The sequence below is a fragment of the Nannospalax galili genome, unplaced genomic scaffold (assembly GCF_000622305.1).
Source record: "Nannospalax galili isolate Female #2095 unplaced genomic scaffold, S.galili_v1.0 scaffold875, whole genome shotgun sequence".
Classification (NCBI taxonomy): Eukaryota; Metazoa; Chordata; class Mammalia; order Rodentia; family Spalacidae; genus Nannospalax; species Nannospalax galili.
Genome location: NW_008337059.1, coordinates 1,763,834 through 1,778,991, shown reverse-complemented (window position 1 = coordinate 1,778,991; position 15,158 = coordinate 1,763,834). Strand labels below are relative to the sequence as shown.

Below are 15,158 nucleotides of genomic sequence, written 5' to 3'. Positions count from 1 at the left end.
TCTGATTCTTGTGTGAGACTCAAGCCTTCAAGTTTAGGTCTGTTTCTTTTTCTAAACTTTATGTGCCTTTGTGGGTTACTTTTTGGCCATCTAAAGTTGGTTATTCTAATATTCCGGTTCTCTCTTTTGATTTTATATTGGAGTGGCCAGATTGCTTTTGTCTCCAGGAGTTCCCACAGAGGCCCAAGTCAGATGAGGATCAGATGCTCTCATGCTTTCTCCTAAGGTCTGGATCCCTCCAGGAAAGATGCTGTTCTCAGGAATTTGGGGGTTGGACTGGCCTAGGAACAGGGCCCAGGAAATATGCTGGTGTCGAGCATCTGGTGCCCATGCCACCCAGAGATGCAAAGGGAGATGAGGTGGGAAGAGACCCCAAGGGCTCCTGGGGACTGCATGGAGGAACTGGGTTGGTCTGAATGCAGAGGATCAGGAAGCAGAGACGTCAGCCCTGGTGTCTAGGAAAGAGGCTCGTGGGTTGTGCAGGCCAGGGAAGCAGAAGGAGGTGCGAGCGGGACCAGGCCCAGAGGGCTCCTGAGAGAGAGAGGCTGGTTGGTTGTGCAGCTGAGGGAAGCAGATGGAGGTTAGGGCAGGATGCCAGAAGGAACTGGGCTGGTCTAGATGTAAAGGATCACGAAACAGTGGTCGTTCCCCTGGTGTCTGGGATGCCAAGATAAGGAATGGGACAGCGGGCAGGGGAGATGGGAAGGTAAATGCGGTTGGAGGAGTCAAGGCGCTGAACTTACCCAGGAGAGTGGCTGGCGGGTTGTGCAGGCCCAGGGAAGCAGAGGGAGGTGGGGTGGGGAGAAGGAACTGGGTTCATCTGGATGCAAGGGATCAGGAAGCGGTGGTCGTTCCAGGCCTAGAGGTCAGCCTTGGTGTCCAGGAAAGAGGTTGGTGGGTTGTACAGCCCAGGGAAGCAGAGGGCTACTTTTTTTTTTTTAACTCAAGGATTGCCATAGGATGGATTAGTAGGCCCTCTACCTAGTCTAAAAATTTTCTTAATTGAATTATAATGGATTTTTTATTATTAAACCTCTTTTTCTTTCAGATTAACGTGGTGCCATGCAGCAAGAAGCAGAGACATGCAGAGTTCGAACCAGAAGGCCTGACATGGCACTTTATGTCCCTAAAGCTCGAAGGGACGCAGTGCTTCTCAGGACAGGTGACAAGAAAAAGTGTTGTGAGCCACCTGACCCTGTAGTGAAAGAACAAATGGAAGGTTGTCTTTCCCCAAAGAAGATCTTTGGCAATAAACCCAAGGCTCAGAGACTAGGTGTTAGTCCTGACAGACAAGAGTGTAGCTATAGGGAAGGAAAAAAGTCTTCATCAAAATTAAAGAAAGACATGTGCCTTCAAAAAAAGCATAAAGATAAGAGAGGAACCATAAAATCCAAAGAACTACCATCTCCAGAACATCATCACAGATCCCCAGATGCTGGGGTTGTCACTAGTATACCTTTACAAAGACATTTTAAACCAAAGGAAATGGACTGTTTGGAAGTTCAGACTGCCGGGATGACAGGACACAGAGGGGTTCTTGCATCACAGTCTTATTCAGAAGTCAGTGATGCTCAAGCCCTGAGAAAACCATTCCAGAATGTTGAATTTTGTGATTTCAATGGACATGAACCAAGAGGGGAAATTTTTGAAAACAGAAATTTGGAAACCAGAATTGAAACTGAGGCCAAAGTTGTGGAGATAGTCTCCCAGTTTCCTGAGGTTTTTATCACTATGTTGAAACCAGAGAATGTGACTATACCAGTAAAACTAAGTTCTGATTCTGAAATTGTGCAACAAAGCATGGAAACATCAGAGGAGATAGTGAAGCTCAGCAGTGGAAGCATCTCTGCTATGTCTGTTCCTGGAAGTTCCGATGATGTCAATCCAGTTTGCATAGACTTTGAAGCTGAGAATGATAAAACCAACAGCACAGGTTCTGTCTTGGATCAGAAAGGTGTAGATTTTGTTCCTGAGAGCATGGGTAACTGTTCTTATAAAATGGCTATAGTCAGCAAATTAGAGAGCACAAATGGCATTATTGATCCAGCAGTGATTAGAGAATGTGAAAGTGACAGCACTGCTGAAGAGTTGTGTGTAAAGCGTGAGCCTTCTGATGCAACTGCTCTTGCTCATGAAATAGATACAGATAGTGAATTTAAGAGTTCAGGCGACACTACCAGTAAGCCGTCTGTGATGGACACTGCAGGTATAGCTTGTCATCGTATAACTGTAGGCAGCCCTTGTATAGTTTCAGTTAGAGAATCTAATGAGACTTATAGCAGTACAAGTAATTTCTCAGATTACATAGAAATGATTGCAGGTGCTGCCCCTCTTCGTGTAGCTAAAAGTGAGAATGACTCTGAAAATGCTAGCAACCCAACTGCTTGCTCAGATATTTGTGCTGAGAGTATTTCATCTAGTTTTACAGAGTCAACAGGAAAGTTGATAGAGAACTTGTCAGATTGTGTTTCCTCCTTGCCTATTAAGAAGATTGCTGATAGTAATTGTAACGCTGTTTTGGATTCTGAACTGAGTATGTCAAATGGGACAAAAGTGCTTTTGGAGAGTGACTTGGGCAGTGATCCAGATAGTACTGGTGATACAACAGAGGCACTGAATGAACTAAGGACTCCTGAAGACTTTAAAACAAAAGAGGAAGATGACTCAGATAATATAGAAAGTGGTATATCATTTTCTGATAGAGATTCATCCTTGGAAACATCCATAGATATAAAAGCAACTGAAACTTCTTCCGTACAAGGAAGTATTGCTACTGGGGAGAGCTGGGAGTCTCTGTTCAATGATGATGGTGACTGTGTGGATCCGCATCTTCAACAAGAGGTATGTTCAGCTGAAGTTAATTTATGTTTAGACAGCTTATAAATTTGGAGAGTCTGGATTCGGAAGGAATTCTGATATTTGTACATTGATATATTCCCTCACATTCAATTATGAGCTCTTCAGTAGCCTGGTGTGAGTAGAGCTTGTGAAAGGAATAGCCGATAGATATGCAAAAGTTAAAAGACGCAGAATTGTGCTATACCTATAATCACCAAGTCCTAAGAGATGTTATTGAATAGATTAAATAAGAATTTGATGGATTCTGACTGCTCGTTGAGAAAATACAGAAGGGAGCCTTCAAAAAGAGTTTGCTTTGTTGGCAACATATATTTTTAGGCAAGCCATTTTGGGGAAGGAAAAAATGTATAACTTGTTTTTTTAGTGAATTTTGGAATGTTTTTGGGAACTACAGAGAAGGGAATGAGGAAAGAAGTATGGCTATTTGTTAAAGAGTTTATACTGCCTTGAATTGAAGAAATGACAGTTGAGTATATATAGGAATTATGAATGAATAATGACATGCTGACTAATTGGAATTCATGTGGAAAGTTGGAGGGGGTGAGGGGAAGGGTGGAAATGTTGTAAATAAAATACTCATGTATGAAATGCTCAAAAACACCCCAAACCCCATTTTCAAGCTTAGTAGTCATCCTTTAGGAAAAACAGATCAGGGTTTGAGTCCTCATTCTTAGATATTTGTATACATTGAGTTTCATTACTGTAATAAGTGCTTTTCTCAAGTCAGGAAGCATCAATGGCAGTTGAAACTTGTCATTTATGTGAAAATATTTTTATTCATTGAGAATGTTATACAATGTTTTTTATTTATTGTATTCCTTCCCCCAGCTCCTCCGAGATCCAGCCCTGCCTCCCTACCCATCCAACTTCATGAGTTTGTTGTTGTTTTTAACTATCCAGTCTAGTTTGTGTTGCCCAAATGCTCTTGGGTCTGCAACCTGCCCCTGGAGTTTGGTTAACCTACCAGAGGTCACACCCTTGTTTATGTTCATTCTATCATCTCTACCTGAAAGGTTTTGTTTGAGCCATTCCAAAGAAGCCTGTTAAATACTAAATGATGAGTTTCTTGTTTCTGGAAATTTATATTATAAGTATAGAAAAATTATCACACAACTATAAAAGAGGCTCTGAGATTGTGCAGAACTGACTTATCTCTGTCAGGTACTCACCCTCATTCTTAGGTGTGTTTGCATACACTGAGTTTCATTACTGTAGTAAGTGCTTCAATTGAGTCAGGAAGCATCTTAAACATTCCTTAGAATGAAATACAGAACGGAGAATAGTTATGAGTGAATATCTGTGAGCCTTTTGAATTTATATACAAAATTGTGTACATACAGTGCATTTCTTCATAGCCTTATCAGATTCACAGAGGTCTGCTTCTCAGAGTATGGTACTTGGACCAGCAGAATGTCATCTGATAACTTCTTAAAATTGCATTTTTTTAGCCCTACGATTTATTAACTTTAGTAAACAAGCATGTAAAGTTTGTCAATATCTGTCTAGAGGTCTACATAATCTTAAATGTCTTATCAGAATGTGTGAAGGGAACTATAGTTAGTGGTCGGCACGTAGATATAAAATCACTATCAAGCAGAGGTTTGAGACCCAAGTCAGGTTAGAAAATACTAAAAATGGAGATAGTTAGATGAATAGAACTTACTAAGAATCAGTACATTAGAAGAGGACTTTAATCTGAGAAAGGAGGCAGTGTTCATTAGGAGTTGACAAAAGGACTCCTGGAGACTAGGAGAGAAAGAATGACTTCTTGCAAAAGAAAGGCATGACACAAATGGTGATAATTTAAAAATATCTATTAAAAATGGAGATGACAGGGCAGAGTCAGGGTGCTGTCAGAGTTGGAGTGCTGTCTTCTTTGGTTGACCTCCATGGGCTTTTAAAACACCATTGTTACCGGACCTCAGATTCTTAGGGATATCACTTGTGGAGGAGGTAGATTTGTGTATTGGTCTTTTAGACCTAGGCACAATAGAATTTAGACAGCAATTCAGTTTTTTGAAGAGTATCATAACATAGTTAAAAAGGATATTGACATGACCAAAAACTGGGAGTGGCAAGAAAACAGTGTTATGTAGAGTTTTTAAGTTGAAGACAGCCAGTGCTTGAATGTCTTTGGATGCATTTAAGGAGGAATGGGGTCTATGTTAAGGGATGAGTAAGAACAGAAAAGAGGCTGATGGATTGTGAATGCAGAAAACAAATCCAAGTCTGTTCTCTGATTTTTGAAAGATGATGCAAATCTAATAATATTAATAGCCCTTTGATGACTTTTACTCCTAGTTTATAATCTATATTGCTCAAACATGCTTTATTAAATACAGAGCTGGAATGCTTACCTACCTTGAAAGTTCTCCAACCTCAGGTTTTTGGCTATTTTCCCAGCTGGCCTATTTGTTTGTTGATAATGACTAGACATGGAAGCCTGTCTAATGCTTCCAATACACAGCAAGGTATGTGGTAGAGTAGGGTGTGGCAGCCATTGTTATGTGACATTAGAACCTCTAAAACTGGTCAAAGGAAGATAGAACATAGTTAAAGTCATTAGTGAGATCCCAGACTTGCATCTCTTGATGAGTTGCCAAAGATCACATTTAATCTTCTAAAGCTGTGATATGGAATGTGCAGAAATTGAAGCTGATAACTGGAGAGAATGTTGGTTTGACTTTTAGCTCTCTTAGGAGTTTGATGTAAAAATCACAGGAATTACTATTCTTGGAGGTGGGGGACAACTTTTATAGCCTCAACTACCTCCAATGATGGTCTGCAAATTTATGGGTGGGAAGGCTAGTGAGGTACCAACAGTACAGCACTGTTGTTGTTGATAGATGTTGGTATTGGGCACCTTCATTAGCCATATCTGGTTTTTGGTTTGAGTTTTGCATAGAGGTAAATAGGTAGGTAGCCTTCTGTTTGGGAAGTCTTTTTGTTGAATTTTTGCAATTTTCATACATACATATGATTTGGTGGTATTTAGATGCCCTCCCCTATCTGTACCTTCCCCCACTACCCACTTCCCAATTTATTGTATTCTGATACACACACATATACACATACACACACACATACACACATGTATGTATATAAAATAAGGCCTAGAGAGTCTCACATGTGTTCCCAAATGTGGATCCATCTACTGGGCCCACCAAGAGTCTCATCCCTGTAAGGCTCCCTCCCCCTCCCAGCAGCCATCAATTTCCCGGAGTTCCTTAGGTTATGGGGATTTTTTTTATCTACTTCCCCATGTCTATAGTAGGATTTTGTCTGGTTTGATCTTATGTGGAACTTGTACATGTGGTCCCATTGCTATGAGGTTATATGAGTAACAGACCAGATGTCTGGAAAATTCTGTGTACTTGTGGTCATCCACCCCCTCTGGCTCTTACAGTTTTTCCACCTCTTCTTCTACAATGATATCTGAGCCTTGGAGGCAGAAGTTTGATATAAGTAACCTATTCAGGGATAAACACTGTGGACTCTTGTTCTCTGTACATTGGCTAATTGTGAGTTTCTGTGTTAATCACCATCTGTTGCATAAGGAAACTTCTCTGGTGAGAGATAAGACATAAGTTTGTCCTATGTGTAGACATTGCATTGAAGATGCGTTTGACCAGCCCTGGAACTCTGTAATAGTCTCCAGCTGTTGCAAAAAGAAGCTTCTTTGATGAAGACAAAAGGTACATTTGTCCTGGCTAGTCAGGTGCTCTGCAGCCGGGAAGACTTTTTGTTACAGAAAGCCACTAACCTTGTATAACCATGGGAGGAGGAAAAACAGATAAAAGGAACTACACTCATTCCTGCTCTGCATGTTAGTTGCCATTCTTAGAGCCTCTTGTCTCTCTATAGTCAAATGCAAAAAATGCTGTCCATTTTTAAGTAGAGAACCCAAGTTAGAAAGAAAAAAGTTAATTCACCCACTTCAAGCATATATGAAATACAGAGGGAGGAAAACACTTTGTATTTCAACTTCTAACGATCCCTTGTTGTAAGTAGTTGGTATCATCATTTTGCAGTTGAACAGCAAATATTGAGCACTTGGAGTTTGATAAACTAAGTTGCAAATAGCTAGATGTATTACTCTTATGTTAAAGGCACTGTGCTTCATGCTGGCTTTGCTCTGAAATTATTTGTATTGCATTTAGTGAGAAAATATGTAATTATATAGCCACATAGTCACATAGCAAGCTGAATCAATTAATAAAGCATTCATAAAAGAGGTGTACTAATCCTCTTTGATTGTCTGATGATTGGCATAGATACACAGTGGCTCTAGAAGAGGTTATGTCTTCCAGGGCTGAAGTGGTTAATGCAGTTTCTTGTTGGTGAGGCTGTGGAGTTAAGTGAAAGAGGATAGTTCTCACTTTCATCCCTAATTTCTATTTTCTGTTTCTTTTAATGAATAGAGTTATTAAAAAAGATCTTATTTTTATTTTATGTGTATGAGTATTTTGCCTGCATGTACGTAAGTGCACCACATGTGTGTAGTGCTCACAGAAGCCAGAAGAGAACATTGGTTCCCCTGGAACTGCGAGTTTAAGACAGGTGTTAGCTGCCATGTGGGTGCTGGGAACAGAACCTGGGTCCTTTGGAAGAACAAGTGCTTATAACTGCTAAGCCATCTCTACATCCCCTGAAAACACTATTTTTGTGCAATTTTAAGTTTATAGGAAAAAAAAGAATGAAGTATGTAGTTTCCATGTGCTACCTCATCTATTAGCTTCTATTTTCATTAGTTCCAGTTCATCTTAACAAATTTATAATTTTTTTTTTTTTTGGTCTTTTTGAGACAGGGTCTCCCTGTAGCCCCAGCTGCCCTGGAACTCACTATGTAGAGCAGGCTGGCCTTGAACTTACAGAGATCCGCCTGCCTCTTCCTCCCGAGTGCTGGGATTAAAGGCGTGCGCCACCACGCCCAGCATATAATTCATATTTTTATCGAACTTTCTGAACTGAAATCTTGTTGGCTACTTAAGTGTGGATTTATAGACATATCTTTCAGTTGTATATTTTACTGCAATCACTTGGGCCATCCAGTGGTGAATCTGATTGAATTATCTCCTCTGTTGACTCTGTTAGTGGATGATGGCTAGAGATCTTTGCTTCACATAGAAAGAAGGAACATTAAGTAGATTCTATTGTTGTTTTAAACCAGGTTACTCCTAAAATTAACAGTATTTCTGAGTACTGTTAAATTTGTTTTGTAATATATTTTTCCTCTGAGTCAGTGAACAAGCCCAATAGTGTTTTAATTATGATCCTCTTTCAAAACTAAAGAAAAGAAAATAGTTCTGGGCCTGTATTGTTAGCATAAGGAGGCCTTCATATTTGAGAATTGTTTTCTGAAGCATCAGAGATTCCTGGTTTGCCTGGTTCCACTTGAACGTTCTTTTGTTTAATGAATTCCATAAGATGTGCTGTATGGTATATGGTTGGGCAGGTGGAGATTTAATAGTGACTGGACTCATAATGTTTATCCCATTTAATTATCTGTTCAAGGGCACTGTCAGCGATGGAGAAGGTTAGGTAGGATTAGCAAAGAAAATCTTTGCCTTGGTCAGGACAAATCAGACATCATTAACTCTGTCCAAATTATCCATTTATTTTGGTAACTATGATTAGAGCAAAAGGCATACCTTTGGGAAAATTCAGTCTTGCATACATTTGAATTAATTTTATCATTTGTATCAGAAAATACTGATGAATGGGTTATTCTGTTATCAGGCTTAAGAAAGAGTGACCAGCTCTAGGTCAGACTTGCTGGAGTAAGTATTGGATAGGCTAGTTTTGTTGTAATGACTCTGAAGTTGAGTGTGAGAAGATAGAGATTTACATGAGACCTAGAATTGAGACAAAAGGAATATAAGTGCTAATGAGTAATCTTAGATTTTTGTGGAGATGCCCAAAGGCTGATATTATTAAGGAAACACCAACAAGATGCCCAGGAATACTGGACACCAAGTTTAAAGCATCAAGAGTAAATTGCTAATCCTTCAGGTAATAGGTCATATTATAATCTTGCTTGCCTGGATTAAGATTAGCGTCATTCTTTTTTTTTAAATATTTCTTTATTTTTTATTTTATTTTATGTGTGTATTGTCTGCATGTATGTGAGTGTACCCATGTTGTGCAATGCCTATGGAGGACAGAAGAGGCTGTTGGATCCCCTGGAACTGGAATTACGGACAGTTGTTAGCTTCCATGTGGGTGCTGGGATTCAAACCTGGGTGTTCTGCAAGAACAACCAGTGTTCTTAACTGCTGAGCCATCTCTCCAGCCCCTGAATTAGCTTCATTCATAAAACACTGGGTCCGAGTTTGCTGTCAAAGATCAAAAGTACGTATCTGTTGCCTATTGCTAAGAGGGCTAGATGGGCAATGACTAATACTCTCTAAAGTATAAGCAAGAGAAATTGTATTATGGTAGACCAGCCCTGCATATGACACAAGACTGTAGGTTAACTAAAAGTAGCATAAGGAAAAAGTGTACTAGGGTCTAGAGAAATTAAGCATGAAGTAAGGTAACAATAAATGTCATTTTTGTCAACTTTGTGATTTTTCTCAGTCTTATGGATAGCTGTTGTTATTAAGTATCATAGCAGTACCTAAGTGCCAAGATCAGTTTGGAAAGATTGAAACCTTTAGCGTTCCTGAGTAATGATTTAGCTTAACTGTTCCAGTCAGGTATCTAGTATCTGCTCTTACCCTTCTACTTTATTAATGATACCTCTTCATCTGGTCTTTACAAGTGTTATGGAGAAGAGGAGAAAAAAACAGATATTTCCATGTCTTCCCAGTTTTCCTTCGTTAACTATAAGTATAATCCACTGTGTATTTATACTGTTCAGTGTGTCTATATAGCAGTTTTCCAAGACTGCCAAGGTCAGTCTGCCATGTTAACCTTTCTGTGCTGTTTGAATAGGAACCAGCTCCAGGCTCATGCAAGTTTAGGATATTCGTGTGTATTCATGTGCTGAGCACTATTATTCATAGGAGAGGACTATAGCTCCATTTGTTTTATGAATCAAAAACGATCATCCAGAGGCTGGAGAGATGACTTAGTGGTTAAGAGCAGTGACTGCTCTTGCAGAGGACCCAGGTTCAATTCCCAGCACCCACATGGTGGCTAACAACTGTCCATAACTCCAGTTCCAGGGGAATTCAACGGCTTCTGACTTCGAGCATTACATGACATGGGTGCACTTAGATACATGTAGGCAGTACACTCATACACATACAATAAAAATAACAAATATTTAAAAATGATCATCCAAACATTTGGAGACATATGGATGAATGGTTAGAGGGTCAGGATAAGTTTGGAGGAAGAGTGAGTCTATAAGGTGTTCTGTAATGAGTACTACAGAAGAGTAAATGAGATAAGTGCTGTTAGGAGTATGGAGGACAACACATTCTACATGGCGATCTGTAGGGGAGGATTCACAATAGAGATGGCATTTGAGTATGTCTGTGGAACTTGTCCTATTTTGAGATGTGCAAGATGCATGTGCAAAACCACTTGCCTGTAATGTGCTCAAAGCAGTAGGGAGGAAGAACCAGATGTGTATAAACCTGGTGAACATGACTCTGGTTGGAATATGGCATTATCTATGAGATGACATAAGATGAAGCAAGAAAAGTAGTAGATTAGATTCCTACTGCGGCTGTAATAAATGACTAGAAACTTAGTGGCTCAAACAACCCAGATCTGTAAACTTACAGTTTGAGAGATCAGAAGTCCAAAATGGGACCCCACTGGACTGGAATCAGGATGTTGGAAGGCCTATCCCCTTTTCTGGAAGCAGTAAAGGAGAAGGTTTTCTTGCCCTTTTCAACTGTTTCAGGCTGCCCTGTGCTCCTTAGCTGTGACCCCAAGTCTTTCTCATACAGCATTTTTCTAATATGCTGGGTTTTTGTTTTGTTTTGTTTTGTTTTTGCCTCTGAACTCTTCAGGTTTTAAAGGCGCTTATGATTACACTGGATCTACCTTGGATAATCTTCCTATTTTAAGATCAGTTGATAAGCACTCTGGTACCTTAATTGACCTATGCTACGTGATGTATTTTTACAGGTTTCAAGAATTAGGATGTGAGCATTTTTGGGAGGCTGCTATTCTGCCTACCATGCATGGTTGTGGTGGTTTGAATGAAAAATGTTTCTTATAGACTCCAAGCATTTGGACATGTCCCCAGTTGGTGGTGCTGTTTTGGGAGGAAGCGTGTCACTGAGAGCTGGCTTTGAGAGTTCTTAAACCTTGTCAGATTTCTAGTTGCTCTCCATTTCCTATACCTACTTGAAGATGTGATTGCTTGGCCACCTCTGCCACCATGCCACCCCCACCCCGCACCATTATGGACTCTAACCCTCTGAAACCATAAGCCAAACAAACTCTTCCTTCTATAAGCCTTGATCACTCAGAAAAGTAACTAATACAATGGGTAAGGTAAATATGTCATTAGAAATATTTTTTAATCAAAGTAATGTTTCTGGAAGTTAATCTATAGTCTGTTATATGACAGACTTTGCTGTTAATGATTTCCTTCCTTCCATTTTTCTACAATAGCTCTTATCCATAAATCCTTAATCAGAGAGCCTGTTGCCCTGAGCATTGATAGAGGCATTGCTTCTGGGTTTGTTCACTCTAAGGAACTGTGTAAGACTATGTTATGGATCGATAACTAGATGAGCAGTCAGGGACTGGAATTATGATTCAAACTTGGTCAGTAATCTGATTTGTAACCATAGGATACCCTTTTAGTCTCTTTGTGATGTAATTCTCCATCTTTACATAGCAAACCTTTTTCTTCTTTTTAAATCTTAAACATTGTAGAATTAAGCAAACAAAAGAACAAAAGTCTAGTATCCGTGCCAGTTGATTTCTACTTTCCACTATTTTTTTTTCTTTTCTATTTTTCACATAGACTTGGGTGATTATGTCACAGTAAGTCAAGTCATATTTTTAGGTCTGTTTTAAGGTAGACAACTTGCCAGTAAGAGTCTGCAAGCCCTCACTTTGGAGAAGTTATTTTTTTTTTTAATAGCTTGTAGAAGCAAGTTGAACCAGTAAGTCAAGTCATATTTGTAGGTCTGTTTTAAGGTAGACAACTTGCCAGTAAGAGTCTGCAAGCCCTTACTTTGGAGAAGTTATTTTTTTTAATAGCTTGTAGAAGCAAGTTGAATGTATATGAAGGAATATTTTGGTTTCATTTAGCTTTCTAAGCAGTAAGACAAGACCACTGGTAAAAATCCTCAAATGTTTGTGTTTGATAACTAAAAAAAAAAAAAATGGGGCTGACGAGATGGCTCAGAAGATCACTGGTAAAAATCCTCAAGTATTTGTGTTTGATAACTGAAAAAAATTGGGGCTGACGAGATGGCTCAGTGGGTAAAGGCACTTGCCATGCAAACATGGTGACCAGAGTTTGATTCCCAGAACCCATGTAAAGGTGGAAGGAGAGACTAGACTTCACAAAGTTGTCCTCTGACCTCCATGTGTGTGCCATGACACAAGCACACACATACACATCATGCATATATATGCACACAACAAATAATTTTAAAGTTTACTCTGAGTCATTTGCAAACTTCTCTTTGGCCTGCAATAGAAGCATCAAAGTAAATCAAATTCTAAACCTCTCACCTCTTTTTATTCTATCAAACATTTCTTAGCTATAAAAAAAATGGGGGATCTTATAATATGAGTATTTCATGTTGACTATAGGACATATTGCCCCAGAACATGTGACACCTAAGACTAGTTATCTGCAGTCAAAATAATATTATGAACCAAACCACATGTGTAACTTTGAATATTTTTATTAACCATATTAGAAAAAGTAAAAACAAACAGGTATAATTTATGCATTTAATTTAATTTATGCATTAATCTGATGTGTCAAGTATTTCAGTATGTAGGCTGGAGAGATGGCTCAGGGGTTAAAAGCATTGGCTGCTCTTGCAGGAGACCTGGGTGTTCTGTGACAAAATACTCTGACTAGTACTTGCGGAGGAAAGGGTTTATTTATTTGGCTTGTATCTCCTGGGTTCATCAGGGAACCTAAGGTAGCAACTCAGGGCAGGAACCTGGAGGCAGGAGGTAGAGCACAGGCCATGGAGGAACGCTTTACTTGCTTGCTCCCCTGGCCCATGCTCAGCCTGCTTTCTTATACAATACATAACAACCTGCCTAGGTAGCACTGCCCACAGTGGACTGGGCCCTCCTATGTCACTCACAAATCCACAGGCCAGTCCAGTGGAGGTAATTCCCCAGTTGAGGCTCCCTCTACCCAGGTGTGTCAAGTTGACAGCTAAAGCTATCCAGCACATTGGGTTCAAATCCCAGCACCCACATGGCGGCTAACAGCTGGCTGTAACTCCAGTTCCAGGGGATACAGTGCCCTCTTCTGACCTCCATGGGCACTGCATGACTTACATGCAGGCATAACACTCATACACATAAAATAAAAAGATAAAGTTTTTTAAAAAAATTTTCAGTAGTGATTAATGTAAGAATTTATTAATGAGATAGTTTACATCCTGTTTTTGTCTTAAATCTTATGTATTTTATTTTTAAAGCCTATCTCATATGGGCTAGCTGCATTTCAAGTACTAGATAACTCCATATGACAGGTAGCTACTATATTGGGCAGTCTAGATCGGCCTCAAAGATATCTGTATGATTATACAGATCATTATAGGTATCTCTTCCTTATGTCTTAACAGATTTTCCTTAATGTGTGTACTGCTATGCCTGATCCATGTTGGTTGTCTTACCTTCACAATTTTGCTTTGGTTCCTTCAGTCTCTCTACCCTTTTATTTTCTGTGACACTTTCCTCTTTTATGCCACATATGTCTCTCCTAGCTCTTAAATTTCTATGAATACTTTGTTGAGATTCTCAGGTAAGAGAGTACATTGGCCGGGCATGGTGGCACATGCCTTTAATCCCAGCACTTGGGAGGCAGAGGCAGGCGGATCTCTGTGAGTTCAAGGCCAGCCTGGTCTGCATAGTGAGTTCCAGGACAGCTGGGGTTACAGGGAGACCCTGTCTCAAAAAGACCAAAAAAAAAAAAAAAAAAAAGAGAGAGAGAGAGAGAGAGAGAGAGAGAGAGAGAGAGTACAGTGACAGTATAGCTCTACAAAAAATGTATTATGAGTAGAAATGGAAGCTATTCCCAACAGTATCCATACCATAAGGAAAGTAGAAGTTCTTCCTCAGAGAAAATTGGGGATCTTTGATGATAGTAGAATCTATATTATTGGGAAAACTGGTTAGGGATATGTAATTAATAGCTTTATATAACTTTTGTTCATGAAACGTTGAATAAGAATTATGGAATATACTAGTTAAATGCCTTGTTGCTATGGTGAATACTTGGATAAAAGCAATTTAAAGAAGGGTTTATTTTAGTTCATAGTTCAAGGATACAGTCCATTATAACAGGGAAGCCAGCTAGCTGGTCACATTGCATCTGCAAGTAGGAAGAAGAGAGTGATGAATGCTAGTGCTCAGCCAACTCCAGGCTGGTCTCCATCTCAGAGATCCACTTGTCTCTGCCTCTTGAGAGCTGGGATTAAATGCGAACCACTATGATGGTACGCATCACTTTCTCCTTTTTATTGGGTCTAGGACCCAAGCCCATGGTATGATTTCACCCACATTCAGGGTAGGTCTTCACACTTCAGCCAACCTAATCTAGACGATTCCTCACAGGTATGCCCAGAGCCTTGTCTCCTGGGTAATTAATTCTAGATCCTGTCAAGTTGACAATATTAACCATCACATGGGGGTTTGCTACTATTAACATGGTTTTTAATCAGTCGCAGATGCCAGAATACTCAATACTTGAAATGTAAATATACAAATTCAAATTTGCTTACTAGGTTAAAGCAAAGAACCATAATCAAATTTTCTTGTCAGACTATCCTGTCTTTTTCTTCTTCTTGATAATCAATTCTTAGGATTTATATTTCTAAAGATATTTTATTGTCTGCATTTTGCCTTTAACAGTGCATTGTTTAACTCTAACTTGGAAATGCACATACAGTGTTTTGTTTAGTTTTTGCAAAGTAAATCCTAAAGTCAATGCCAGCAATCAAAAATGAAATAAACAAAGCAATTGTATTACAATAGCATCAAAAAGAACAAAATACTTAGAAATAAGTTTAGCAAAAGAAGTACAAGACTGGAATTGTAAAACTCAAAATGGGGCCATAGAGATGGTTCAGTGGGTGAAGGCACCTTCACCAGGACAAATGACCTGAGTTTGGCTCCAGGGACCCACA

General features: G+C 39.5%; 1 protein-coding gene across 2 annotated transcripts in view; it reads left to right on the top strand.

Annotated features, from left to right (window-relative positions):
* R3hcc1l (R3H domain and coiled-coil containing 1 like) overlaps positions 1 to 15,158 on the top strand; it is a 92,703-nt gene that overhangs the window by 57,443 nt on the left and 20,102 nt on the right. For both annotated transcript variants that reach the window (XM_008831959.3, XM_017797855.2), the window contains exon 2: positions 1,049 to 2,841. In XM_008831959.3, the coding sequence (XP_008830181.1) occupies positions 1,063 to 2,841 (1,779 nt within the window). In that variant the 5' untranslated portion in view covers positions 1,049 to 1,062. The remainder of the gene's footprint in view (positions 1 to 1,048; positions 2,842 to 15,158) is intronic.